The sequence below is a fragment of the Orcinus orca genome, chromosome 10, assembly GCF_937001465.1.
Source record: "Orcinus orca chromosome 10, mOrcOrc1.1, whole genome shotgun sequence".
Taxonomy (NCBI): domain Eukaryota; kingdom Metazoa; phylum Chordata; class Mammalia; order Artiodactyla; family Delphinidae; genus Orcinus; species Orcinus orca.
The window spans coordinates 31023634-31051439 of record NC_064568.1 but is presented as its reverse complement, the minus strand read 5'-3'; the positions used below and the strand labels follow the sequence as shown (position 1 = coordinate 31051439).

The following is a 27806-nucleotide window of genomic DNA, read 5'->3' as shown; positions in this document are numbered from 1 at the left end:
GTACAGAGGAGGAATGGGCTCAGCCAGAGTGAGGGGGAGACAAGGCCAGGAGGGCAGAGGTGAGCACCTTATGGCAGCAATTCTAGGGTCATGCCACACGTTCAGTGATGACTGGGCAGGCTTAACTACTTCCTTGGAACTTTCAGTGCAATTTTCCTTCGTGATGGAGAAGATTCCTGTGACAAGGCGTTAGAGCTGCTCATTTCTCAAATTACTCTATCTCATCAATCCTGGGGCTTCCATACAAGAGAATCTTAGTATCTTTTTTAGCTGTTGGTCATTAGTAATAGTTTTCTTTTTTTTTTTTTGTGGTACACGGGCCTGTCACTGTTGTGTCTTCTCCCGTTGCAGAGCACAGGCTCTGGATGCGCAGGCTCAGCGGCCATGGCTCACGGGCCTAGCTGCTCTGCGGCATGTGGGATCCTCCCAGACTGGGGCACGAACCCGTGTCCCCTGCAACGGCAGGCGGACTCTCAACCACTGCGCCACCAGGGAAGCCCTAGTGATAATTTTGAGGAATTGGTTTATCTTTACAAGAACCTAGTTTCAGGCAAAAAATTATGAGCAGCACTGGTTAGTTTGTTGTTGTTGTTTGTTGTTTTTTGGTATTTTTTGGGTGTGTTGGTTCTTAGTAGCGGCACATGGGCTCTTCGTTGTGGTGTGCGGGTTTTCTCTTCTTTAGCTGTGGCGCGCGGGTTCCAGAGCACGTGGGCTCTAGCAGGCTCTCTAGTTGAGGCACGCAGGGCTTAGTTGCCTGCATTGTGAGACGGATTCTTTACCACTGGACCACCAGGGAAGTCCCAGCACTGGTTAGTTATTCAAAGACACCAGCAACAATAAGGTAACAAGTTGTTAACTTGTAAAGTTAGCATGTTACATCCTCTTAAAATAGTTCTGGAGAAGTGCAAAGAATGTCTATGGGAACACTGAACTGGGAACGCTGAACTCCGGGTCTTTTGTGTAACTGATGTACAATAAATATCTGCTTAGCAAGTGCTGAGAGAAGGCAAAGGTAGCAGGAACCAGGCACACCTACAGGATTGGACTGAAATGCAGCTCATGCCAGGTACCAGTCAGGTGACCTTGGGGGCATTTGTTAACTTCTGTAAGCTTCAGTTTCTCCATCTTTAAAATGGGAGAAATGCTTCTTACTCCCAGTGTTGTGCAGGAAAAAATGAGAGGATGTGTATGAACCACCTACACGGGGCCTGGCATACAGCAGTCGTCCAGTACATGGAGGCTGTTGCTCTTCTATCTTTGGCTATGGTGGTAGTGGCCATGGTCATTATTGTTGTTGCTATAGTTATTAAAATAATCATGATTTTGAAGAGACCAGGACTTTAGTTTGTCAAAATTGATGGCATATGAGTAGATGTCCAGGGGAAGGCAAGATTCTATAAAAGTGTTTTACATTCTATTTATTCTTGGAATTTTGCTTTATACCTTAAGATTAAAGTATCAGAACTCAGGATGACGGGTTTTAAAAGTCAGTGAGAACATTAAAAGACAATTGTGACACGTTATGCCTGACCTCTAACCGCTGACTAAACTTGGGAACATGAGTCCAATGTTTATCTAGATGTACTGATTAATTTTTGTCCCTGCGTTCAGAGATAAAGGCCCTGAATGCACAGCTTGGATGTTAACAGGGGAAGGCCACGTGGGAGCCTCCGGTCTCGGGGTGAGAGTGCGTTACCCTCCCTGGTACCATAAAGACCAGCTCTCCTTCCTGATGTCCCCTCGTGTCAGACTGTGCTGCAAAGCCGCTGAAATCACTGTCATTAACACTGGGGTGTCTCACGTGACACAACAGATACGTAAAACAAGTTCATTTTTCTTTTTCAGTCTATTCAGCCATTATCAAACACCAAAACGTTATCAAACATTAACCACGCACCAGATATTTCCCAGATACTGTTTTAGGTTTTGGGGAAAATGTAACAGGGAACGAGATTCTCGTGGGGAGCGAGCCAGATCCTACTCTTCAATTGTCTGGCATAATTTCAGAAATGTTTTAAGTCACCAGAGTAGGAAAAGGCAGATGAGATGTTTTGGACGAATGTTCTCATTGATAAATGAGGAAACCAAGGTCTCCCAGCCGGTGCGTGTAAGAGCCAGCGGAGCACCCCACCCCCAGCCGCGTGCCCGTCCATCACACACATCTGCCCCAGTGGCAGCCATTCATCTGTCACCACCATGGTGTTCACCAGATCCGTGAATCACCTATTAGCATTTTTCTTTAACTCATTTCCTTCTTTTAACTTAGATTAATGTGCATCGCTACCATAAACTGAAAATATCCATAAAAATCAACACAACGTTATTAAATAGCTAGATACCGTTGCCTGCGGGAGGCTCAAGGGTTAGAAAGCTATTTTATAACCACACTGAGTTTCTCTTTGACCTAAGCAGGGCGGGAAAAGAACTGCAAAGAGATGACTTTCTCAGTGTGAATGTGAGTGTTACCTGATGCTGTGTAGCCCTGAGTGTTCTGCCCCCTGAAGTCATCTCGCAAACATCAGTTGTTTGGTCCCTGTGCTTAGGGAAACTCCACGCTCTACCCCTTAGTTGATGTTCAGTCATTGGTGATTCTGGGTTCACAAGGCTTCAGTTTTTCTGTGTCCAGCCTTGGGTACATAGAACATCCTATAAACAAACCCCAGCAGGGTAGGGCAGCTGCCTTTTCGAAGGCTGGGGCAAGTCCTTTGTAAAACGAAGGATGTTGCAGAGGTAGGAATAATGGTCAGCTCTTTATAGAAAACTCAGAAAACATGAGTGTCTTCACTCAGGGCCTGTCTGTATTTGATGTCTTCAGGGAAAAGTGTACAGGATTCTTTGTAACAAGTCCAAGCCTTGCTAAATTGATGATGCTCTGCAAAAGCTCCTTATTAAAGACTTTATTCTGCCGTTAAATGGAGGATGGAGCCAGATAAAACCTTCCCCCAAACTGCCTGTGACATCCCTAGCAGGCATTGATGAAGCCATGAGGTTTCTTTTTGATGATCATGACTTCATGTTGGGGCTCCCATCTCCAGTGTCAGAGTCTGTGACATCTATGGCTTTGGGCACAAAATGTTCTAATTCCTAGTCTAAAATAACAGCATGCAGTTAACTTCCTGCAGCTCAGGAATCAGAATTCACGGCGGCCCTCAGCAGTTTTTAAGGCCTTTATGTGATGTGGAAAAGGCCTCTTGAATCCGACAGTTCCCATCTTCACCAACTCTTGTGACCCACACTATTCAAATAGATTTGTAAAATACCCTTTATTCTGTGATTAATTTGCTTACCCCTTGACAGTGGGGCCTTTGTAGCATCGTAAATTGTATCCAGCATTAAATAGGTGACTCCTCTGGGGAGTTTTGTAATTATTGAAAGAGAGAAAAGTCAAGTCTCTTATAGCATCATTGGGAATGGTTGTCCCTAAAACAAATAGGATTGAACCCATTTTGTAACTTTGATTTTCATTAATTCATTTGCACCTTATTTGTGTCCTGTGCTTATTCTAGGCGCTAGAAAGAACATGTATGATTATTCCTACCGTCTAGGAGCTCTGGTTCTGGGAGGAGAAAGAGGCCAGTGATATAAGTGTGCTGGAAAAAGTGTTTACAGTGACTGAGAAACTGAGAGAACAGTTGAATCAGAAACACAGACAGTGCTTTTGCCCCTGAGAAGGCGGCAGCTTTCATTACCCTAGACTCAGTACTGTCCCCGGATAGAGTGTGTGTGAAACTGAAAGGAACCATCTAACCCACCTACAGATGTATCTGTTTCCCCCTCTAGACCAAGGGGCTTGTTTCACCAAACCTCTCACAAGAGACCAAACATCCAAATGGAGATGTCACATCTTCATGGAGAAATCAGGGGTGACAAATGTGGGTATTTAAAAGCAGAGAGGTTACAAAGATTGAGAAAAGGCCATTTGAAAAAAATTAGACCAAGTGGAGTTAGGAGCAAAGAGAGTGGGTTCAAGCCAGAAACTTGTTTTTTAATCATGACTACCAGCTGAGTGACCTTGGGCAAGTTACTTAACCTCTCTGTGCCTTAGTTGCCTCAAACTATAAATATAGGGAATAAAACACTCACCTTGCCTGTTTGAGGGAGTTGGTGTGCTCTATCAAGGGTTAGCAAATTACAACCTGAAGGCTGTTTTTTACAATACAATTTTATTGGCACACAGTCACACCCATTCATTACATGTTGTATGGCTGCTGTCTCGCTACAAGGGCAGCTTGAAGAGTTGCGACAGAGACCTTATAACCCACAATGCTGAAATATTTATCATCTGCCCTTTACAGAAAAAGTTGGCTGACCCCCATGCTCAGTGGTCATACTGTGCTATCTTGAAATCATTATAAAATTGAAACACACATCAGTTGATAGAGGTGTATGGGACAAAGCCTTCCATTTCACAGGAAATATAAGGAAGACCATGATTTGCTAGATGTTTGCTTTTTCTTGAAGAAGGCTCTTTTTTATGTTAGTGAGATGCACACTTAACACAAGTGGCCAAGTCCTCAGATGGCAAAGGGCCACACCTGACTTACAGATCCTTGCAGAAGTTGTTTTCTCTATTGGGGAGGATGACGGGACTTGAAATATTTTTTATTCCATGAAAAAAAATAATAAACCATGTTGTGAGTGAGTTCATGAGACAGGACTGGGTGGGGACCTCTAATTCAGTGGTGATTTCTAGAGTGCCTAGAAATGGGTCAGGCCCTAGTCTGAATGCTGGGGATACAGTCCCTCTCCTCCTGGAGCTCACATCCTAGCCTTCAGATGTGTCCACCAAGTCTATGGAAGGACATCAGAAAGTATACTGAAAACTCTGCTGTTCTAATGTGTTCCCTCCTAACGTTTTACTGTATATTACTTATATGTGAAGTCTATGCCTGTACATGATACATAACCAAAGACTTTAAAGGGTAGACCGTGAAAAGCAGGTCTCCCTCTATCCCTGACACCCATCTGATTCCCCACCTCAGATGCAACCACTGTTGCTGGTTTCTTGTACACCTTCCAGTGATAGTCTGTATATAGATAAGTATCCATGTGTACATGTGTATTTTTTCCTTCCTCTCCTCCCTTCCTCCCTTCCTCCCTTCCTTCCTTCCTTCCTTCCTTCCAGGCCTTCTGTCCTCGCTAACTTTTCATTTTTAAAAATTGCAAACCTAGGGGCTTCCCTGGTGGCACGGTGGTTGAGAGTCCACCTGCCGATGCGGGGGACACGGGTTCGTGCCCGGTCCGGGAAGATCCCACATGCCGCGGAGCGGCTGGGCCTGTGAGCCATGGCTGCTGAGCCTGTGCGTCCGGAGCCTGTGCTCTGCAACGGGAGAGGCCACAACAGTGAGAGGCCCGTGTACCACCAAAAAAAAAAAAAAATTGCAAACCTAGTAGGAAAGTTAGAGGTTACCAGTACATTTCACCACACTTACTTTATTTCTCCCTCCCCTACACACACATGCACGCATGCACACACACACACGGGCAAACCCAGATGCACACACGCATGCACACATGCATGTACACAATGCACACACGCTCACACACACACACGCACATATACATTTTTTCTCTCCTCAACTTTTAAAAGTGAGTAGCAGATATTACTATTCTTTATCCCTTAATACTTGAGCAGATGCTAGGAACAAGGACGTTCTCTTACATATAAACATAACCACAATTTCATCACCACACTCACTGATACAATAATATTATCTAATAACCAGTCCTCACTCACATTTCCCCAGTTGTCCCCAGTTTCCTTTATAGCTTAAAAAAACCTCCAGGGTCATCTTAAGGATTCCTCATTACATTTAGTTGTCCTGCCTATTTAGATCTTTTAAAGCACTTGTCTCCTGATCCTTGCTCTCATTCTGTGTCATTCACTTCTCTGTTCTGCTTTGCTTCTTCACCTTGTCTCCTGAGATGGACTTTCTTTTTTTTAAATTAAAAAAAAATTTTTATTTATTTTTGGCCGCATTGGGTCTTTGTTGCTGCACGCAGACTTTCTTTAGCTGCGGCGAGCTGAGGCTACTCTTCGTTGCGGTGCGCGGACTTCTCATTGCGGTGGCTTCTCTTGTTGTGGAGCATGGGCTCTAGGCGCACGGGCTTCAGTAGTTGTGGCTCACGGGCTTAGTTGCTCCAGTGCATGTGGGATCTTCCCGGACCAGGGATTGAACCCGTGTCCCGTGCATCGGCAGGCGGATTCTTACCCACTGCGCCATCAGGGAAGTCCCTGAGACGGAGTTTCAGTACTGTCTCTCTCTTCAGCCCCTGCAGGTGTCAGCCAGCCCTAAAGCGCAGGATGGATCTTGACGTGGTTAACATGTTTGTGATCGCGGGCGGGACGCTGGCCATCCCGATCCTGGCGTTTGTAGCCTCATTTCTCCTGTGGCCTTCGGCACTGATAAGAATCTATTACTGGTAAGTTCATTTTATAGTTCAAGTTTTCAGGAGTATCATGACCATGCCACCTTCTCTGCTTGTCCTTTTTGGTTGTGGCTGTTCAACATTTATCATGAAATATTTCAAACTTACAGAAAAGTTGAAAGACATCCTTTCTTGAATGTTGGGAGTGTTCCTGAAGTAGTGGTAGCTTCTCCCCAGGTAAATTCTTCCAGGTTTCTGACGGTGTCTTTACTCAGGAGACCACCCTGTCTCCCAACGTCACTGCTTCATGGGAATTCCTTTGGTTTTTCTTGGTCGTTGGTTTCTGATCCAGTGATGTCTTGAGAGGTACAGTGAAATGCACTGAAAAATGAGTTAGAAAGAGTAGGATCGTGGAGATGGCATGGATAGGACAGAATGGTTTTAGATGTTTTTAAAAGCAATCATTAGTCGCGCCCACCCAGGGACGCCAAAAAAAAAAAAAGTGTTCATTAGTAAAGTGACGGAAAAGAAGTTTCCAAAACTTCTGTCATTCTTGAGTCACCTTTATGCTTCTTGCTCTATCTGCACACCACCTCTACTTTTCTTTTGTATTTTCTTTAGAGTGACTTTTTAAGAAAACCTTCAATCAGTTTAAGAGTGACATAATCACTACCTTAAGTGGAAAGCTTGCCATACATACCAAAAATATTAAATTAATATAAGAAAGTAAAAATAAGTGCAATGCCATTAAACTCTGTTCATAAATTCTAGCCTAGATACCATTGCCTACCAAAGACTCTTCTTTCTCTGTGTTAAAAAGTCTGAGAGGTGTGAAAGGTATAGAGCCTTTCTCCTTGATGGAATCAGAAGGTTAACAGTTGAAAAGAGAGAAGCTTTCTCATGAGGTGCCTCAGGGACTTTTCATGCCACAGTCCATTTACCAAATAAAATCACCTCTCACACTCCCATGGATTCATCCCATGATGAAGGAAATACTGAAATAGACCTGGTTCCTCTCTGTGCCATAGGGAAGCACACTGAGATTTAATCACAACCTCTGGAACTTAGGACTGCGTTCTGTGCCCTGAGAAAAGAATGCAGGGAGGTTGTGCCTGTGCCCTTTCTCTGCCCTCCGTTCTGGCTCCCTTTTGTTTCATTAGAGTGTGGAATTTTCCGCCTGCCAGCCAGGCTCTGATCCTTGAAAAGAAGCTAATTGAACAGAAGGGAGCTTTCATGTTTCACTCACTCTTGTGGGGAGGTGATGACCCCTTCCTAGGGTCACCCAGGACCCACCTCCGCATTGATGAAGCTAAGACTCTGCCTGCTTAAATGCCATAGCCCTTGAAGCACTGGCAGTAGGAGTGCTTTGGGGCCAGGGCTCCCATGTGGCCCCTGACGTGGAGAGGCCAGAGTGGTGTGCCCCTCTCCACCCTTGAAGTGAAGCAGAGAATGCCGTTCAGCGATGTGACCCATAACCACGTATATGGCTGCATGCAGAGGTGTGATCATTCTACCCACCACATACGGAAACCAGCCTCTGCTGCAGAGTCCCCCAACACCCACTTCCTTGGGCCATCGCGGAGAAGACTTGCAGAGTCAGAATGTTAGAGTAATTTTGATGCTTGATCTTTCAAGAGAAAATTAACTTCATAGCAAATAATTGACTTTTTTGAGTTAAAATTCATATAATTTAAACTTCACCATCTTAAATTGTACATTTAATTGGCTTTCACCGTACTGTGAATTACCACTATCTAATTGAGAACATTTCCATCTCCCCCAAAAGAACCCCCATACTTGTTAGCAGGTACTCCCAGTTTTCTCCTCTCTTCATCCCCTGGTAACTAGTAATCTACCTTCTGTCTCTTTGGATTTGCCTGTTGTGGACATTTCATATAAACGAGATCGTACGATTTGTGTTTTTTGGGGTCTGGCTTGCGCTTTTCAAGGCTTACCCATGCTGCAGCGTCTATCTGTACTTTGTTCATTGTGATGGCTGAATAATGGTCCATTGTATGGTTATACCACATTTTATTTATCCAAATGGACGTTTGTGTTGTTTCCACTTTTTGCTATTATGAATAATGCCTCATAGCAAATAATTCACTTTTATGAACGAGTAATACCACCAAAACCCAGAGAGGCCCCACAGAGGACATTCAGTCCTTTATTATTTGACAGCGCAGATGCAGGTGACCTTAAAGCCTGCCCATGCCTGTCACTTCACTCAGAGCTGTAGCTGGAGGATGAACACAGATCTCTTTATTTTGTGAACTCAGCCACACAGGCCAAGAAGAAACCCAGTTGGCTGGGGAGGATGAAAATCCTAGAAATCCTTTGGGATTATGCCGGGTAGCGCTGTGGCAGAGGGGCTGTGATTACGGTAATAGCACCTGTAATGCCATTGCAGAGTCGCTGGAATTCCTGTGAGCGGCTTCCCCCACCCCACTGAAACGCACAGCCTGTTTGCTTCACATCACCTCACTGCAAGTGACACTTTCACAGTGGTTGTCATAGGATGAGCAGCTTTGCTGTGAGTCACTGAATGTCCCTTAACCACAGCTACTCCTCCAAAGGCCTTCATTTACTCAGCTGCCCGTAACGACCACCCATAGGTTCACCCTGCAGACCTGGCTTAGCCAAGTTAATTTTCAGGATTGCGATGTGAACAGGAACAGCAGGCAGTAGAGGTAGCTGGGCATCCCTGATACCCCAAGCCACGCTGCCGAGTGAGCATATGGGTATGAGGAAGGCATCTCGGGGCGCTCTCGCCTGGACTTCCCTCTAGGTGTTCTGAGTTCCTCAGGGCACAGTGTCCCCGGTGGGTCACAGCCAGCCTTCAGAGAACTCTCTCTGGGTCTAAGTGTCCCTGGAGCATGGCTAGCACAGTTCCACAGAGATGGGGACTGTGATAGCTCCTTCAGGAGATGGCAAACACGTGGCTGTGAGAGTCCACAGACAGCCACACTGGAGATGCCGTGGCCACTGTGGGTGATATCAGGGGCTGCTCTGGCTTTCGTTTTCTAAACTGTCAAAACTGTTCACCGGGGCTTCCCTGGTGGCGCAGTGGTTGAGAGTCCGCCTGCCGATGCAGGGGACGTGGGTTCGTGCCCCGGCCCGGGAAGATCCCACATGCCGCGGAGCGGCTGGGCCCGTGAGCCATGGCCGCTGAGCCTGCGCGTCCGGAGCCTGTGCTCTGCAACGGGAGAGGCCACACAGTGAGAGGCCCGTGTACCGCAAAAAAAAAAAAGATAAGAAATCATACATATAAGAGAGAGAAGAGGATAATTGGAAAAGAAGAAATAAAACTGATGTTGTTTCTGACGGCATGATTGTGTACATAGGAAGTCCAGAAGAATCTATCGATAATTTGTTAAAATTAAAAATGTGAGGGGCTTCCCTGGTGGCGCAGTGGTTAAGAATCTGCCTGCCAATGCAGGGGACACGGGTCGAGCCCTGGTCCGGGAAGATCCTACATGCTGCAGAGCAACTAAGCCCGTGCACCACAACTACTGAGCCTGCACTCTAGATCCCGCGAGCCGCAACTACTGAATCCACACACCACAACTTCTGAAGCCCGTGTGCCTAGAGCCCATGCTCTGTAACAAGAGAAGCCACCGCAATGAGAAGCCCGTGCACCACAACGAAGAGTAGCCCCCATTCACCACAACTAGAGAAAGCCCGTGCGCAGCAATGAAGACCCAAAGCAGCCAAAAATAAATAAATAAATAAATGTGAATTTGGCAAGCTTGCTAAATACAAGATAAGTAAACAAAAATCAGTTGTATTCTTATATAATAGCAACAAACAAATAGAAAATGAAAATATCTTGTATCAACAAATATAAAATACCTAAGAATAAATCTAAAGAACTATGTACAAAGCCTTTACTCAGAAAACTACAGAGTATTAGTGAGAGAAATTTTGAGCGACCTAAATTAATGGAGGGGATAGACAATATTTGTGAGTTGCAAGACTTTCCAATAGAGAGATGTCAGATTTCCCTACAGTGACCTGTAGATTCAGTGTACACACATTTTAAAATCCCAGCAGGTTTTTTTCTTATGGAATTTAATAAACTGATTCTTACATTTATAAGGAAAAGCAAAGAGCCAAATTAAGCAAGACAGGGCTTCCCTGGTGGCGCAGTGGTTGAGAGTCCGCCTGCCAATGCAGGGGACACAGGTTCGAGCCCTGGTCTGGGAAGATCCCACATGCCGCGGAGCAACTAGGCCCGTGAGCCACAACTACTGAGCCTGCACGTCTGGAGCCTGTGCCCCGCAACGAGAGGCCGCGACAGTGAAAGACCCGCGCACCATGATGAAGAGTGGCCCCCGCTTGCCGCAACTAGAGAAAGCCCTCGCACAGAAACGAAGACCCAACACAGCCAAAATTAAAATAAATAAATAAAAATTAAAAAAAAAAAGTAAAAAAAATTAAGCAAGACAGTCTTGAAGGAGAACAATATTAGATGATTTACACTACCAGCTATCAAGACTAATTATTAAGCAATAGAAGTCAAGACGGTGAAATTGGCACAAAGGACAAATAAACCAATGGGACAGGAGAGTCCGGTAGCAGGTGTACATAGATATGGTCTCTTGAATTGTGACAGGTAGCACTGCTCTGCAGCAGGGAAAGGGGACTAGGTTAACTAGATATCCATCTGAAAAAAAGTCAATCTTGACCCCTTTGGCAGGTAGAATTACTAAAACAGCCCCACCAAGAACTACCTCCATAATCCCCAGAACCTGTGAGTATGATGAAATATCACTCCCAAGGTTATGTCGTATTATATACACTTGACCTAAAGATGGGGAGATCATGGCCAATAAACATGTGAAATGATGATCAATTTTGTTGGCCCTAAGGGATATTCAAATTAAAACCACAGTGAGATACCATTTCACACCCATCAGAATGGCTAAAATGAAAAGGGCTGACTGACAATTCCAAGTATTGGCAAGGATGTTGTATTAGTTCCCTAGGGCTGCTGTAACAAATTGCCACAAACTGGGTGCCTTTCAACAACAGAAATTTATTCTCTCACAGCCCTGGAGGCTAGAAATACTAAACCAAAGTGCTGGCAAGGTTGGTTCCTTCTGGACGCTCTGAGGGAGGATCTGTTCCATTTCCCCGTCCCTAGCGTCTACTGATTGCCAGCAACCCTTGGCATTCCTTGACTTGTAGTTGTGTTACTCCAGTCTCTGCCTCTGTCTTCACATGGTGTTCTTCCTTCTGTGTGTTTCTGTGTCCTAATTTCTCTCTTGTAAGGACACCAGTCGCATTGGATTTGAAGCCAGCCCTAATCCACTATGACCTCAACTTAACTTGACTACATCTGCAGAGACCCTATTTCCAAATAAGGTCATATTCACGGTTTGCGGGTGAACATGAATTCCAGAGGGATACTATTAACCCACTACAGATTTGCAACAACTAGAATCTGGTGTATTGTTGACTGAAGTGTAAACTGGTTCATCCACTTTGGAAAACTGTGTGACAAAATGACCCACTAATTTCACCCAACAGAAGTGTGTATATGTATTGATCAAAAGATATATTCAAAAATGTTCCATAGCAGCTCCATTTATAACACCTCCAAACTGGAAATACCCAATGTCCATTAACACTGTAATAGATAAATGAATTGAGGTATAGTCATACCATTATTCACACAATGGAGTACTATATAGCTATGAAAATGGAAAGAAGTAATGCTACATTTTACAACATGAATGATCCTTACAAACATAATATTGAGTGGAAGGAGTCAGATACAAATAAGAACTTATTGTATGATAAAATTCTAAAACATGCAGAACTCTCCTGTTTGAAAATGAGGTAGTGGGTACCTTTAGGAGGTATTAATGGGGAGGGGCATGGGGTGGATATCTGGGATGCTGGTCGTAGTCTAGACCTTGATCTGGGTGGCAGATAATGGGTTCATTCACTTTGTGCAGAGTCATCAGGCTGTACACTTATAATATGTGTACTTTTCTGTATTATTTATACTTACATTGAAAGTTTCTCTAAAAAATAACAATGAAGGATGTAGAGAAATTGGATCCCTCATATACTGCTAGTGGAGACTGTGAAATGATGTAACCACTTTGGAATACAGTCTGGCAGTTCCTCAAAAGGTTTTTTTTTTAAAAGCTACTATATGACCCAGGAATTCTACTCCTACATGAACTGAGAACACCCAAGAGAACAGAAAACATATGTCCATAGGAAAACTTGTATATGTATGTTCATAGTGGCACTATTCCTAATAGCTCAGAAGTGGAAACAACCCAAATGTCCATCAACAGATGAATGGATAAACAAATATGGCATATCCATATGATGGAATATTATTTAGCCTTAAAAAGGAATAAAATACTGATATATTCTATAATGGATGAACTTGAAAACACGCTAAGTGAAATACACCAGACAAAAGGCCACATATTGAATGAACCCATTCATGGGAAATGTCTAGAATAGGCAAATGCATAGAGACTTGAAGTAAACTGGTGGTTGCCAGGAGCTGCAGAGGAGAATGGTGAGTGAGTGCTCATGGGTATGGATTTCTTTCTTTTTCTATTTTAATTGTGGTAAAATATACACAATATAAAATTTACCTTTTTTACTATTTGTAAGTATATAGTTCAGTTGGGTTTCTTTTTTTTTTTTTTTTTTTTTTTTTTTTGAGATTGAAGCAGTGCAAGCTTTATTCAATGGCCAGAGAATGGAGAAGTGGGAACTTAGTTTACAGCTGTCAACTTAGTTTACAACTATTACCTTAATGGTGAGAAGGATTTGCTTTTCTGGGGATATAGTTGTTTTACAATGTTGTGTTAATTTCTCCTGTATACAGTGAAGTAGAGTACCCTATGCTCTACAGCAGGTTCTCATTAGTTATCTATTATATACATATTAGTGTATATATGTCAATCCCAATCTCCTAATTCATCCCACCCCACCCCCCTTTCCCCGCTTGGTGTCCATATGATTGTTCTCTACATCTGTCTCTATTTCTGCAGTCAGGTTTCTTTTTGATAAATATGTTCCAGGATTAGTGGTGATGGTTGCACAACTTTGTGAATATACTAAAAACACCTCAGTCGTACCATTTAAAAGGGTGAATTTTATGGTATGTAAATTATATCTCAGTAAAAAGAAATGTATATTCAACATCCTTGTCCTTAGGGAAATGCAAATGAAAACCACAGCGATATACTACACACACATTAGGATGGCTATTATTAAAAAAATGGAAAATAGCAAGTGTTGGTGAGGATGTAGAGAAACTGGAACCCTTGTGCTTTGCTGGTAGAAATGTAAAGTGGTATAACTACTGTGGAAAAGTTTAGTGGTTCCTTAAAAAGCTAAACACAGAATTACTATGTGATCCAACAATTGTACTTCTATACCCCAAAGAATTGAAAGCAAGGACTCAAACAGATACTTATATACCAATGTACATAGCAGCATTACGCACAATTGCCAAAAAAATGGAAACAATCCAAATATCCATCAATAGATGAATGATAAACAAAATGTGGTATATACATACAATGGGATGTTATTCAGCCTTAAAAAGGATTACAATTCTGATGTAGGGTACAACATGGATGAACCTTGAAAACATTATGCTACGTGAAATAAGCCAGACACCAAAGAACAAATGATTCCACTTATATGGCTATAATATTTGTCACAAAATTTTCCACAATTTTCCCTGGAATTTTGGCAAATGATATATTTGAAGGACAGAATCTTTTTTATATAATAATAAAACTACCATTTATTGAATATTTCCCGTGTGTTGGGCATTGAACCAGAATTTGTGATGGATTATCTCTTTTAATCTTAACCATATATATCCTTAGTAGAATGCAACATTTTCCCATATTATAGATGAGGAAATTGAGTTTCACGATCATATAGCCAGTAAATGAATGAGCTGGGATATGAATGAGTGAACAAATTCATGTTACCATATCATATTTGATATCATGAAATATGTATGTTTTGTCATAAGAAGAGCTGTTAAGCTAGCCAGTTTTATTGTATCTTTAATGTTTTCAATAGGCAATATATTCATTGAAAAAGTACTAAAAAAAGCATGGTAAGTCTGCCTCCCACCGCTGTTCCCTCTCCACCTACTTCTCACAGTATTTCCCACCTCCGCTCCAGATACTCATTTTAATAGTACCTTGTATATGCTCGCATGCATTTTGTATGCAGGTATGAGTAAATATGAATATATATCCTCATCTCCCTCTCCCTTTATTTTACACAAAGGGTTAAAGTTGGTCCATTTAGCCTATTTGCTATTGTAAGACTTGGCTACCTCTTTGGTGCAAAGTATACCACAAAGTGAATCTCTGATTGAATTAATTATCTTTCATCTTGGAGAGATTCTTCATGCAGAGAGTTCAATTTGTTTAGATGGTAATTTCATATTGAAATCAGTTTCAGGCCAAACTCCAGCACTGCCAAGTCTTATGTAACCAGCAGAAGCTGAGCTTTCAACCAGCTGCCATATGTTGTAAGGAATAAAACCAGAGGACTGATGAGATAATTCTTATGAAACAAGTTCTCACTGTCAGAGTCTCTAGGAAAAATATATCTGGAGTGGAAGGCAGGGGAGGGCGTATGACCTTTTATCAAGCTTATCCACCATAGTGGAAATTATGTCTGTACAAAATCAAATGTTTGTTACCATAAATTCTGCATCACAATTAAAATCCAAACAGTTTTTTTTTTTTAAGCAGTCAACTCAATCAAAATCCAATACTTGAGAATGAATAGCTTCTTTGAAACCACACTAACACTTAAATATGGTTAAGACTCTGATGGCCAGTCCTTGTGTCTGAGTGATTCCCTGGGCCCAGCAAAGGGACCACATTTCCAGAGCCCAGAAGACAAGGGATAACACCCCAAAATATGGTCTGATTTTCCACTCCACGTTCATTGGCCAGGCAGCTGCTAAGAACAAAGGCTGCATCTCCCAATACCTGGCCAGCAAATGCAGTATATCCTCATAAATTGATTGCTTCTCTCAGGTGCCCTCAAGTGTATTTGTGGAGAAGCTTCAAGAACAAGTCAAGGAGCAGCTGTCCTTCTATGAGACTGGAGAGATTCCATGAAAGAATCTGGATGTCATGAAGGAGGCAATGGTTCAGGCAGAGGAAGCCACCGCTGAGATTACTAGGAAGCTGGAGAAACAGGAGAAGAAACGCTTCAAGAAGGAAAAGAACAGCTGGCTGCAGTTCCCCTTGCATCTTCAGAAAACAGCGTCAGTGCTCAGGGGGAGTGCAAGGAGACAAGTGCAAGACCCAAAAAGAAGAAAGTGAAAGCCCCAGGAGGCTTCTCAGGAGAATGGCACGGAAGATTCGTCGGTCTCTTTCTCCAAACCCAAGAAAAAGAAATCTTTTTCCAAGGAGGAGCTAGTTAGTAGTGATCCTGAAGAGACAGCCGGCAGTGGAAATCTTCCCAAGAGGAAGAAATCTTTCCCCAAAGAGGAACCAGTTAGTGACCCTGAAGAGTCAGAAAACAAGAGTGTCCCAAAGAAAAAGAGGAAATTCTCCAAGGAGGAGCTGTAAGCTGTGGACCGGAGGAGGCTGCTGGCAGCAAGAGCAGCAGTTCCAAGGAATGAAAAAGTTCCAACAGCTCCCCCAGGAAGATTAGAATGGACCTTTCCCTGGTGGGGCGTAACCTGCAGGGATACTTCCCATCCCATCTCCTGTATCCCAATAAAAACAATTTCACAAGAATAGATAAATAAATAAGGTTAAGACTCAAATGCAGAAATTTGGTTGGTTGAAAGGCTAATTAAACTTCCAGCTTGCTCAAATAGAATTACAAATAGGCCAAGTAGTGTTTTTCACAGCAGTCACTGGAATCACCCACACTGGACAGCTGTGAGGTATGTTGAGTCCTGAGACAATAAGGAATCCAGGCATCCATCAGACAGCCTCCTGTTATCCTTTCTTGCCATCCAGAGATTTGTGGATGTGGAATGACACCACCGCCAGCAAGTGCAGCCTTGATGAGTCCGATTCTTCATCTCCATGAGTAGCGAGTTGTAGGTGACAAGAGGTAACACACTTTACCTTTAAGTCTTCTGATGCATTTCCTTCCAATTAAAGTACCTCTGCAGTGAGGTCCTCTAGGACTCCAGGGCGACTGCCCTGTACCCAGAGTCACTGACGCCTGCACGTCCACAGCTGCTCGTCCCAGATTTCAGGTGTCAATGAACATGGCCCACCAGGAACTGCAAGCTGGCTGTCTTCGAGGGGAAACCACCTTTGTCTTGGCATTTCTGGAGTCCTTCCCAGCCTTACCACCAGCCGTTTCCAATTCTGTGAAGCTCAAAGAAGCAAGGCAGAGAAATGGCTCAAGTCAGACACCCAGTGAGGTCCCATTGCCTGCTCCTTCTTTGCACTGCGGTTCAAAACTGCTAGAAATTCATGTTAATAAAGGGTTATTATGTGTCATGCTTCTTAAGAAAACACCCCCTTTTCCCTTTCTAATAGACTGCTTAGTAACATATATACATGTTACTTACAGAATATTCATGTAAGGTGCTTTCTGGAATGGTTTGGCTTAGTGCTCCTTGAGGGTGAAGCTCTGGGGGCTCCAGAGACCTGCGTGGAGGATGAGGGCTGGGAAAAGTGTTGGTCTTACTTCAGAGTGAGACTATACAGAGTCCCCCTCCCGAAGCTGCTTCTCTGGAGCTCAACGACTTTGACTTGCCTGTATTTTCTGTCCCCAGGTACTGGCGGAGGGCACTGGGCATGCAGGTGCGCTATGTGCGCCACGAAGACTATCAGTTCTGTTACTCCTTCCGCGGCAGGCCTGGGAACAAGCCTTCCATCCTCATGCTCCACGGATTCTCTGCCCATAAGGACATGTGGCTCAGCGTGGTCAAGGTGCAGTCCTAGAGCCTTCTCTCTTCAGAGGGTGTCACTCAGTCAAGAAGAGGTTTCCACTTGGACACGATGTCATCAGCAGGGGTAGAAAGCAAGGGGAACCCAGAACTGTGGCTCAAATCATCCTAAAATTAATGCAGTATATTATTCAGATCCTTTTATCAGACAAAATTTACTGAATTGAATGTTATTTGTAAAATCTGTGCCTTAAAAATCATTTCACCGTATGAGTATTTCTTAGGGAAGATTCCTGACACTCACCTTCATCTCAGGCCTGTCATGACTATCAAGATCCAGCTTTAAAAATTCACTTGTTTTTTTATACTCCAAGATTCTCCTCTTCCTTCCCCTCCTCCTCCCTTTTCTGTTTCTCCTTCTCCCCTCCCCATCTCCTTCCGTCTTCCTTCTATTTCTGCTTTTTCTTTTCCTTAGCCCTTTAGAGAAACAGTCTTGATCTGGCAGCTTTCTGGGATAGTTTTCCAAATCACTCCCTTTCTGTCCTGGTTTACTTGGGTGTGGCAACTTGCTTTACTGGTAAGAATGAACAGCTGGTGAAGATGGGGGCTGGGAGAGGTCTTGGGAGGGAAGCACCCCAGGCTCCCACCTCAAGCAGGACCATACCCGAATGACCCCAAGTATGCTTCACACCAGGAGGAAAAGGCTCATACATCCTCTGCTTCCTTATGTTCTTTTTCTTTTTTTTTTTTTTTGGCGGTACGCAGGCCTCTCACTGCTGTGGCCTCTCCCGTTGCGGAGCACAGGCTCCGGACGTGCAGGCTCAGTGACCATGGCTCACGGGCCCAGCCGCTCCACGGCATGTGGGATCCTCCCGGACCAGGGCATGAACCCGTGTCCCCTGCATCGGCAGGTGGACTCCCAACCACTGCGCCACCAGGGAAGCCCCTTCCTTGTGTTCTTATTTCCAAATCTCACTATGAGGACAGTCATCCTCATGCCTTAATGAACCTCTCACTTGCTGTCTCCATCTTTCATATAACTGGATATTTGTTTATTGATAACAGATGTTTCTCAGATTCCTGGTTAAATGTGGCACATATTTAAATGGAAGAAGGTGTTCAGGATAAAAATACCCTAGGAATTAGACCTAATGCATGAAAAAAAAAAAGTTGAAACCAGAATTAGGACGATCAGACATGGTTCTTAGGAAAAGCATTGCTCCCGTGGGCTCTGGAGCTGGACAGGACTGTGGGAGAGCAGAACTATCCCTTATAGTCCCAAGTCAGTGGCTGCGTGACTAGAGTTAAGCGTGGAAGGGGTGAGGGAAAGGAGAAGGATGTAGTACCTGCCAGCTGGTGTCAAGAAAGAGCAAAGGACGCTGGCCTGCTACCCTGACCTTTGTCCCCCTTTTCCAGTCATTCCCCCGAGTCCCCTTCCATTTCTGTATTAGATTTGGGGGGTTCCTGCTCCCTAGAAGGCTACTGGCAATGTTTATTCACGTCAGATGTTACTAGGGTAAGATACTGGGTGGTCCAGGTTCATAACCTCCCAGGGAGTGGCTGTCCAGGTCACTTGGTAAGTAGGGGTAGCCTCCCCAGAAAAATGGGCAGACATGTTCTACACTGCACGTACTGACAGTCTGTGCCTGTGTATCCTCAGTTCCTTCCAAAGAACCTACACTTGGTCTGCGTGGACATGCCAGGACATGAGGGCACCACCCGCTCCTCCCTGGATGATCTGTCCATAGATGGACAAGTCAAGAGGATACACCAGGTAAGCAGGAGGCTCCACCAAAGATTGCCCAGGTGGGTCTTGCCCACTATTGCATGCCCGAGTCTGAAGAGCAGGCAAGGGAGTTCCGTTCTGACTCAACCATTCTCCAATGCATCCTGTCTGCAAGTAATTGCAAACAAAATGGCAGCAGCCCAGTGGTGTCCTTGGTCAGCTGTGGAGGACCAGGGCTTATTGCAGGCTGTTCTCCTCTAAACCTATTGCAGTTGTTTCTAAGGAAATGCCATCTGGGCGTTTTCTCAGCTCTTCAGAAAGGGAGTTTAGAATTCCTCAAGACCACTTCATTTTTTAGAGTCTATTTTTCTGCTTACCAGCTCCATGATGACAATGACAGCATGTCTGCCTACTTGTAGAGGATGGGGAGGGTGCTCTTTGCATTTTGTTCTAATTCAGTATCTATCTTCAGCCCCCTCTGACTGGGCTTTCAAGGTCTTGGGGCTCATGAACTATTTCAAAATTTAGTGGTTCATAAGCTTCAAATTGACATATTTTCCCCAGTTGAGGATATTTATGTAATGCCTGCCCCTCTCCCCCCATTGAACTGTGTATTCTGTTGAGGTCAGGAACCTTGTTTCTTTGACTCTTTGCTGTATCCTCAGCAGCTGACCATAGTTCCTTGTACATAATAGACATCCAGTGAATATTTTTTAGGTGAATGGGCAGATGGGTGGATAGTTGGTTGAATGGTTGGATAGATGGAAAGTTGGATGGATGGTTGGATGAATGGTTGGATGGTTGAATAGACGGATGGGTGGATCGTTATCTGAATGGATGGTTGGATGGATGGGAAGGCCTGTAAATTAGGGCAACAGTCAGCAAACTGTGGCCCGTGGGCTCTGGTTGGCCTGCCACCGAGTTTTGTAAGGTAAGTTTTACTGGGACTGAGCCACACTCACTCGTTAACATGTTGTCTTTAGCTACTTTTGTGCTACGACAGGAGAGTTGAATAGCTGCAACAGAGGTCATGTGGCCCACAAAAATTTTCCCAAGAAAATATTTACTCTCGGAACCTTTATTTTAAAAGTTTGCTGACTGATGAATTAGGAGAATCCTTGTTGATTTTATACTTACAAATGACCCTTCAGTAACCTGTGTCAGGTAAAGAGAAGTACATGCATGTAACAGGGCTCATCTGGATAATAGATCCAGTAGATTCCAGATTCCCTTTCATCAACAGTCCTTTTCACTTGTCCCCATAGGAAGTACAGAGGTTTTCTACTCTGTAATCACCATTGTCATTGTCCACAGCTGTATAACCAAGCCTCTTTCTCATTTCCCTTCCTAGTTTGTAGAATGCCTCAAGCTGAACAAAAAACCCTTCCACCTGATAGGCACCTCCATGGGCGGCCACGTGGCTGGGGTGTATGCTGCTCACTACCCATCAGATGTCTGCAGCCTGTCTCTTGTGTGCCCTGCTGGTGAGTTACGAGGCTGAAATAACCCTATGAGTGACTTGAGCACAGCGGGGTCTGAATCTCTGAAGACATAAATGGCAATGTCTGCTCTGTTTTTTTTTTTTTGTGGTACGCGGGCCCCTCACTGTTGTGGCCTCTCCTGCTGCGGAGCACAGGCTCTGGACGCACAGGCCCAGCGGCCATGGCTCACGGGCCCAGCCGCTCCGCGGCATGTGGGATCCTCCCGGACCGGGGCACGAACCCGTGTCCCCTGCATCGGCAGGTGGACTCTCAACCACTGCGCCACCAGGGAAGCCCTGACTGTTTTTTTAGAATCATCTTTTTGATAATATTTTAGAGATACTAATCAGATTGCTTCAGTGATAGATACAATAGTTGTATAACCATAATCATAACCATATTGAGTTATTTTATTTTAACATCTTTATTAGAGTATAATTGCTTTACAATGGTGTGTCAGTTTCTGCTGTATAACAAAGTGAATCAGTTATACATATACATATGTTCCCATATCTCTTCCCTCTTGCATCTCCCTCCCTCCCACCCTCCCTATCCCACCCCTCTAGGTGGTCACAAAGCACGAAGCTGATCTCCCTGTGCTATGCGGCTGCTTCCCACTAGCTATCTATTTTACATTTGAAAAATATGGATCGCTTCACGAATTTGCATGTCGTCCTTGAGCAGGGGCCATGCTAATCTTCTCTGTATTGTTCCAATTTTAGTATATGTGCTGCTGAAGCGAGTGCTTGAGTTTTAAAATACAGAGCCAGCCTTGTTCCACAGAGTTTGAGGGGGTTAATGTAAATGTGTACAGTACTTTACAACATTTAAATACTTTGAAATATAATGATAATATTAACACCCAACATTTATTGAATTCTTATGAGCTAAGAATTTATATGGATTTATATGGATTTAATTCTTGCCTTAACCTTCTGAGGTGAAGGTACTATTATCGTGCCTCTTCCTTTTTTTGCTGAAAACTCAGAGATCTTTATTCATTATAAGATTTTTTTAAATTAATTAATTTATTTTTGGCTGTGTTGGGTCTTCGTTACTGCACGCGGGCTTTCTCTAGCTGTGGCGAGCGGGGGCTACTCTTCCTTGCGGTGTGTGGGCTTTTCATTGCTGTGTCTTCTCTTGTTGTGGAGCACAGGCTCTAGGCACGGGGGCTTAGTAGTTGTGGCTCCCAGGCTCTAGAGCGCAGGCTCAGTAGTTGTGGCGCACAGGCTTAGTTGCTCCACGGCATGTGGGATCTTCCCAGACCAGGGCTCGAACCCGTGTCCCCTGCATTGGCAGATGGATTCTTAACCACTGCGCCACCAGGGAAGTCCCACAGATTTTTTTTGTTTTAATCAACAAACTTTAGTTTCTCTGTTCTTACAGGTATTCATGTCAACTTGAGCTGTAACGTGTCCCCTGAAATTATGATCTGAAGTTGGATTTTTATTTTTTTATTTTTATTTTTAAAATATGGTACTTCATGAATTTGCATGTCATCCTTGCACAGGGGCTATGCTAATCTTCTCTGTATTGTTCCAATTTTAGTATATATGCTCCTGAAGCGAGCAGTAAAGTTAGATTTAAAATTTTTTTAATATATATAAGCCTTCAAACTTGGATTTACAGTGTGTTAGTGAGAAAAATCTTAATTCTTCTCTTTTCTTCCTTCACTTGCTCCCCTCCCCACCCCCGGTACTTTATTGGAGTGTGGTTTACACGTAGTAAATTGTTCAGATTTTTAGTGTATATCTCAGTGACTTTTTACATATGTAATTCTTATCCAGATCGATTTAGTATGCCCATTTTATAGGTGGGAACATAGAAGTAATTACGTTAGTGCTGGAGCCAGGATAGGGACTGACCCTAGGCTGTCTCACTCCAGAGCCCAAGCTGTGGTTTTGGGGGGAAGTCCTTTCACATTCACTACCTCTTTTATATATGACTCATACTCATTACCTCCTTTACCCGGTAGAATCCAGCCATGAATTGAACTTGTACACCTTCCACTGAAACATAACTGAATTTACCTTTGAAATCTTTTACTTACTCTGAAAGTTCAGTTTTCAGGTCTGTTAAGCTCATTGAAATCAAAGGCAAGCTCCCAAAGGGTTTTCTCTTCTCCTTTTCCCAAGCACTGTGTCTGAAATCATTTAGTCTTATAAAGTTTGAGAATTGGAGGAATAGCCCCTCTGGAAGGTTATTTAGATTTTAAATCACTTACGGAAGGTCAGATCTTAAATCACTTACGGAAGGTCTTTTTGAGTTTATGTTCATTTGCTCAGAGAAAGAGTTTTATACCGGAGTTTCCATTAGAAGTTTAGAATTACATTTGTTTGTATACGAAAATGAAAAGATATGCTTTTTTTACTTTGAAATAATTTTACATTTACAGAAATGTTGCAAAGATAGTGCAGAGAGGCCCACATGCCCTTCACCCAGTTCTCCCCTTAATAGCTCATGAACCTCAGTAAATTTGTCACAACTAGGAAACCAACACGGGTTCCTTACTGTTAACTAAACTCCAGACCCTATTTGGATTTCATTAGTTTTTCCACAAATGTCCTTTTCTGTTCCAGGATCCAATTCAGGGTATACCATATGACATTTAGTTTAGGATTATTTTTAAAGCAGAAGGAAATAGATCATGTAATCTGCCATGGCATCATGAGAGCCACACGACACCCATGTTAGATTTAGAGGAGTTGCTGAATATAGGAGTTTATAAAGTGTGGATCTCTGTGGCACAGTATGGATGCCACTGCCTCTCTTGCAAAGCTCTAGCTCTTCAGCTAAGTTAAACACCTAGACATTTGCTCAGTGTTGGAAATGAAATTAGTTTTACCCTCCTGTGTGCGTCAGCTCGTGTGAACTCTTGGTGTCGTGCTTCAGGTGATAGAAAATAATGGTCAGTCTCAAAGCCGTTCCAGCTCAGGTTCGCCTAATGCTCCCCTGGAGGAGGAGGGACTATGTGGGGGACAGCTCACAAGGGCACTCATTTTCGCTGTGTTTACGGATTGACCCCAAATAAGAGATTATTAAGTGGGTCCAGGCAGACGGAAGGAGTAGTCAGTTGCTCCAGTCCAGTCATGCATTTCACCAGGTCTCCTCTCAACCATACAGATGTGAAAGGGGCTCAGGCAAGCTGTCTTAGTCTAGACTGGTGCTCCTTCAACTCTATCCTACGTGTGAATCCCCTGGCAACTTTAGTGAGATTCTGATTTAAGAGACTTAGGGAAAAGGCTGAGATGCTGCATTTCTTATGGGCTCCCAGTACTGCTGGTCCATGGACCACAGTTTGAGTAACGAGCCCCTCAAATATTCTGAAGAATTTTTTTCTATGTTTCTCAGAGTGTGGTTCTGACTTTGAGCAAGGATGTCGGTACCAATGACAAAGAAATCTACTGGTGAAAAACACCAGGAATATATTAGTTCTGGGCTGATACTGGAAGTTCTCTATATAAAATGGGGTTTGGTAAGAAGGTAGATATATTGCCAAGCTGTTTTGGTTTGAATCCCACAGGTCTGCAGTACTCAACTGATAATCAATTTGTACAACGGCTCAAAGAACTGCAGGAGTCGGCCGCCGTAGAGAAGATTCCCTTGATCCCATCCACTCCAGAAGAGATGAGTGAAATGCTCCAGCTCTGCTCCTATGTCCGCTTCAGGGTGCCCCAGCAGGTAACGTGGTCTCAGCAGCAGTGTGCCTGCCCTCTGTCCAGGGCTCAGGTCGCCAGTACCTGCTTTCTCCTTGCGTTCCTGCCTTGTACTCATCTGTTCATTCATTCAACAAGTATCTGTATCATGCCCATGATGTATCCGGCACTGTGCTTGAGCACCGTGGGGAGTAAATAAGTCAGAGAAAGTCCCTGGGCAGATGCAGGCCAGTGGGGGAGGCAGACAATTAACAAGAAGACAAATAATTACAAATTGTAATAAGTATTATAGAGGAAATGAAGATGGTGCAGTGATTGAAAACAGGGGAGGCCAGAGAAGCTTTGATAAGCCTCTGTGAGACAGCAGCATCGGCAGCGATGGATAAAACACAGTCAATTCAAGATGCTGGAAGGAGGCCAGGGTGACTGGAGCCCAGAGGGTGAGGGAAAGAATGGGTTGAGAAAAGGTTGGAAAGGGATTCTGGGGCTGAATCAGAGAGTCTCATGTTTTAAAAAATCTCAGGACCCCTCTACACTCATAAGAATTATTGAGAACCCCGACGAGCATTTGTTTATAGAAGTTATAACTATTGATATTTACCATATTAGAAATTAAAACTCAGAAAAACTTAAAACACAAGGATACACAGCACTTATTTCATTAGCCTTCAGAATGATGACATTATCCCTCATTATGTAGGCTCTGAACATCAGTATGCTTTAGAGAGAATAAAAGTGAAAAAGACAAGTGACATTTAGTGTTATTATGAAAATAGTTTGACGTCTTGGACTCCCAAGAACCACTTGGAGAACCACTGGGCTAGATCATATAGGACCTTATAGGTTATGGGAAGGAGACTGGAGTTTTTCTAAGTACAATAAGAGAAACACTGAAGAATTGTAGGTGAGCACAGACAGAAGCAGAGAAACCCATTAGGGTGCTGTTGTGGCTTGGAGATGAGGGTGGTGTAGACTGGGGTGGTAGCAGTGGAGACAAGACCGGAGAAGCTTTGGAAGGAAGACGACAGGACTTAACTGGCAAATTGGAATGAAGGATGAGGGAAGGTGAGGAGTCCCAGGTGACTTCCTGGTACTTCAGTTGGGTAAAGGTAGTGTTTTCTGAGTAAGAGAAGGAGACGGATGGTGGGCTTGAGCGATAAGCTAAGAGCTCCATTTTGGATGTTTGAAGTTCAAGTTCCCTGTAGGACCATCAAGTGCAGGTGTCAAGTAGACAGTTGGCTATACAGGTGGAGCTGAGGAAAGTCTGGCCTGGAGTTGTACAGTTAAAGCCATCAGCCAATGATGATATTAAAGGTCTTGGGTCTAAATGAGGTTGTGTGGGGAAAACCAAGAGAGGAAAGTGTGGGGAAAACCAAGAGAGTCTGAGGCTGAGACCTCACAACAGCAAATTTTCTCACTCTGTTGCAGGAACTGGACCCTGCCTCAGGGTGGGGTGGGTCCTCCTAGGAGTTGAGAGAATGGGCTCTATTTAGAAGTTGTGAACATGACTCATGCATGGGTGTGGCCCATCTCTGAGGAAGCACCCAGAATCAGATTTCTGCGGTATGTTCTATCCATGAAATCCTCTTTTCAGTCGTGACATTGCACTGATCCACTCTCCACTTATCTCTTTCCAGAATAGAGTGGCCAAACAGGGTTTTAGAAATTTCCATGTTTTGAGTGGTCAGGGATGTGAAAACACTGGGAGCAAATAAATGCAGGTCCCAAAGTCTTTTCTGGAGCACCCGAGCACTCAGCCCATTGCGTCACATTGTGTTATGGTCGTCTGTTTGCTTGTTTGTGTCTTCCATTCTTACCTCTGTAAGAGCAAGGACTCTGTCTTTGGCTGTTCTTACATGAGGTAGCTCCTAGGTATAGATTCGATGGATCAATGGATGGGAGGAAGCCAGGATAATGCAGGGATGGAGAATGGATGTGTAGGAAGATACAGGATAGATGGATGCATGAACTGATGTATGTGCATGCCTCGATGATTTAGGGATGGTGAAAATACCTGGATGGTTGCATGCTTGGTTGGATGGATGGGAAAATGTCTGGAGACAGCAGGGATGGAGGGTGGATGGATTGGTGGATGCAGGATAGATGGATACATGGGTAGACATATGCATATATGATTCAGAGGTGCAGGATGGATAGGTGATGGAGGATGGATGGGCAGATGCAGGATAAGTGGACACATGGATAGACATGTGCATGTCTGAGTCAGAGATGCAGGATGGATGGGTAGTTGGGTAGGTGGAGGATGGATGGATGGAAGATGGATAGATGCATGAGTGCAGGATAGATAGTAGAACAAAGAAAATGTCTGATGCTCAGCACTGTGTGTTGGACAGCTTGCCATTGGTCTCACCTCTGGGCTTCCACTTCCCGAGTAGTCAGATTCTGTCATGCTCCAGCACTTTAGTCCAGAGCAGTTACGGCAGGATCTTCCCACTTCAGTCAGTGCACAGGACTCCTGAGAGTGCAGTTAAGGGGTTCAGACCATTCCCAGGGAGATGAGAGGAGTGATGGCTGCTAATGTGAGCCCTGGACACTACCTCAAGAACCCTGAGGCGGGGGAAGAGGCGGGCCGTGTTCCTTCTGGCCACAGTACCTCTCTGGGCCCATCTCGCAGGTCCCGGAGGCCTGTCCTGTCCACCTGTGCTGCTGCCTCACAGCCCGCGGCAGGGAGGGCCAGGGCAGTGTCACACAATGAGCACAGGACACTGGAAGCCTTCCCACAATTTCTGCAATAGTTTATTTCTTCATTGTTTGAGAGGCCCTTCATCCCCAATGGTTTAATGTTTTTTAAATAGACCTGTTTTGCATTGGGTGTTACTGAATAATTAGTTGATATTATTTCCATCCTGATTGTGTCTCAGGCTAAGCGGAGATTTTCTCAAAGGTAAAGCAGCTATCAGGCCATCTCGGGTGTATTTTACATGCCGCGGGGGACCTTTGGCTTCACAGTATTACCAAAGTTCCTTTCTAATGAGAAAGAAAAAAGCCTCTTATGAACCTGACTCCCCGTTACATTGCATGATAGTACATCATGGGAATTTGGAGGACCAGGCCCTACAGACCTTGACAATACCCTAAACTGCTGGAACCCTAAACTGCTGGACTTCTTTTCCTTCGTTGTCCCAGACCCATGTGAGGCCTGAGGATAGGAATCTTCCCTTGCCTTCTGACTTTGGGTTATTTATCCTCAGATCCTGCAAGGCCTTGTCGACGTCCGCATCCCTCATAACAATTTCTACCGAAAACGTAAGTAGCCCTGCGTTAAGCTCTGAGCTTGTGTGACAAGTCAAGCTTTATGGGTGGCTGGCTCTTTTTCCTTACATTTCTGAGACTGATAGTTTTCTGGGGCCCCTCAAGAAAAAAGCAGTGGCTTAGACTCAAAGCCTGTCTACACTCGGTGGTGTCCACGGCCCAGCCCAGCATGCACTCACTTTATTTTCCTTCTCTCAAAAGTGTTTTTGGAGATCGTCAGTGAGAAGTCGAGATACTCCCTCCATCAGAACATGGACAAGATCAAGGTCCCGACGCAGATCATCTGGGGGAAACAAGATCAGGTGTGTAGCGTGTCCCTGTGACCTCCTGTGTCAGTCAGACCGGGCTCTGAGGAGAAGCTAGAGGTCATTTATAATGGGAGCCTGGCTGGTTTCTGATCCCAGGAAGAGGTGGCACAC

The 27806-nt window shown here is 44.1% G+C and overlaps 1 protein-coding gene, 2 non-coding genes and 1 pseudogene across 7 annotated transcripts in view; 2 read left to right on the top strand and 2 right to left on the bottom strand.

Annotated features, from left to right (window-relative positions):
* The window catches only part of ABHD6 (abhydrolase domain containing 6, acylglycerol lipase), a 118010-nt gene that overhangs the window by 84239 nt on the left and 5965 nt on the right, over positions 1–27806 (top strand). For all 5 annotated transcript variants that reach the window (XM_033424681.2, XM_033424680.2, XM_033424679.2 and 2 more), the window contains 7 exons: positions 6271–6423; positions 17138–17294; positions 18912–19025; positions 20329–20461; positions 23982–24139; positions 27327–27381; positions 27589–27689. In XM_033424681.2, the coding sequence (XP_033280572.1) occupies positions 6305–6423; positions 17138–17294; positions 18912–19025; positions 20329–20461; positions 23982–24139; positions 27327–27381; positions 27589–27689 (837 nt within the window). In that variant the 5' untranslated portion in view covers positions 6271–6304. The remainder of the gene's footprint in view (positions 1–6270; positions 6424–17137; positions 17295–18911; positions 19026–20328; positions 20462–23981; positions 24140–27326; positions 27382–27588; positions 27690–27806) is intronic.
* Positions 6430–17129, top strand: LOC117200693 (nucleolar protein 56-like; annotated as a pseudogene).
* LOC117200727 (U6 spliceosomal RNA) lies at positions 21098–21204 on the bottom strand. The gene has a single exon (XR_004482389.1). It is a non-coding gene; the product is annotated as a U6 spliceosomal RNA (small nuclear RNA).
* On the bottom strand, positions 21926–22030 carry LOC117200729 (U6 spliceosomal RNA). The gene has a single exon (XR_004482392.1). It is a non-coding gene; the product is annotated as a U6 spliceosomal RNA (small nuclear RNA).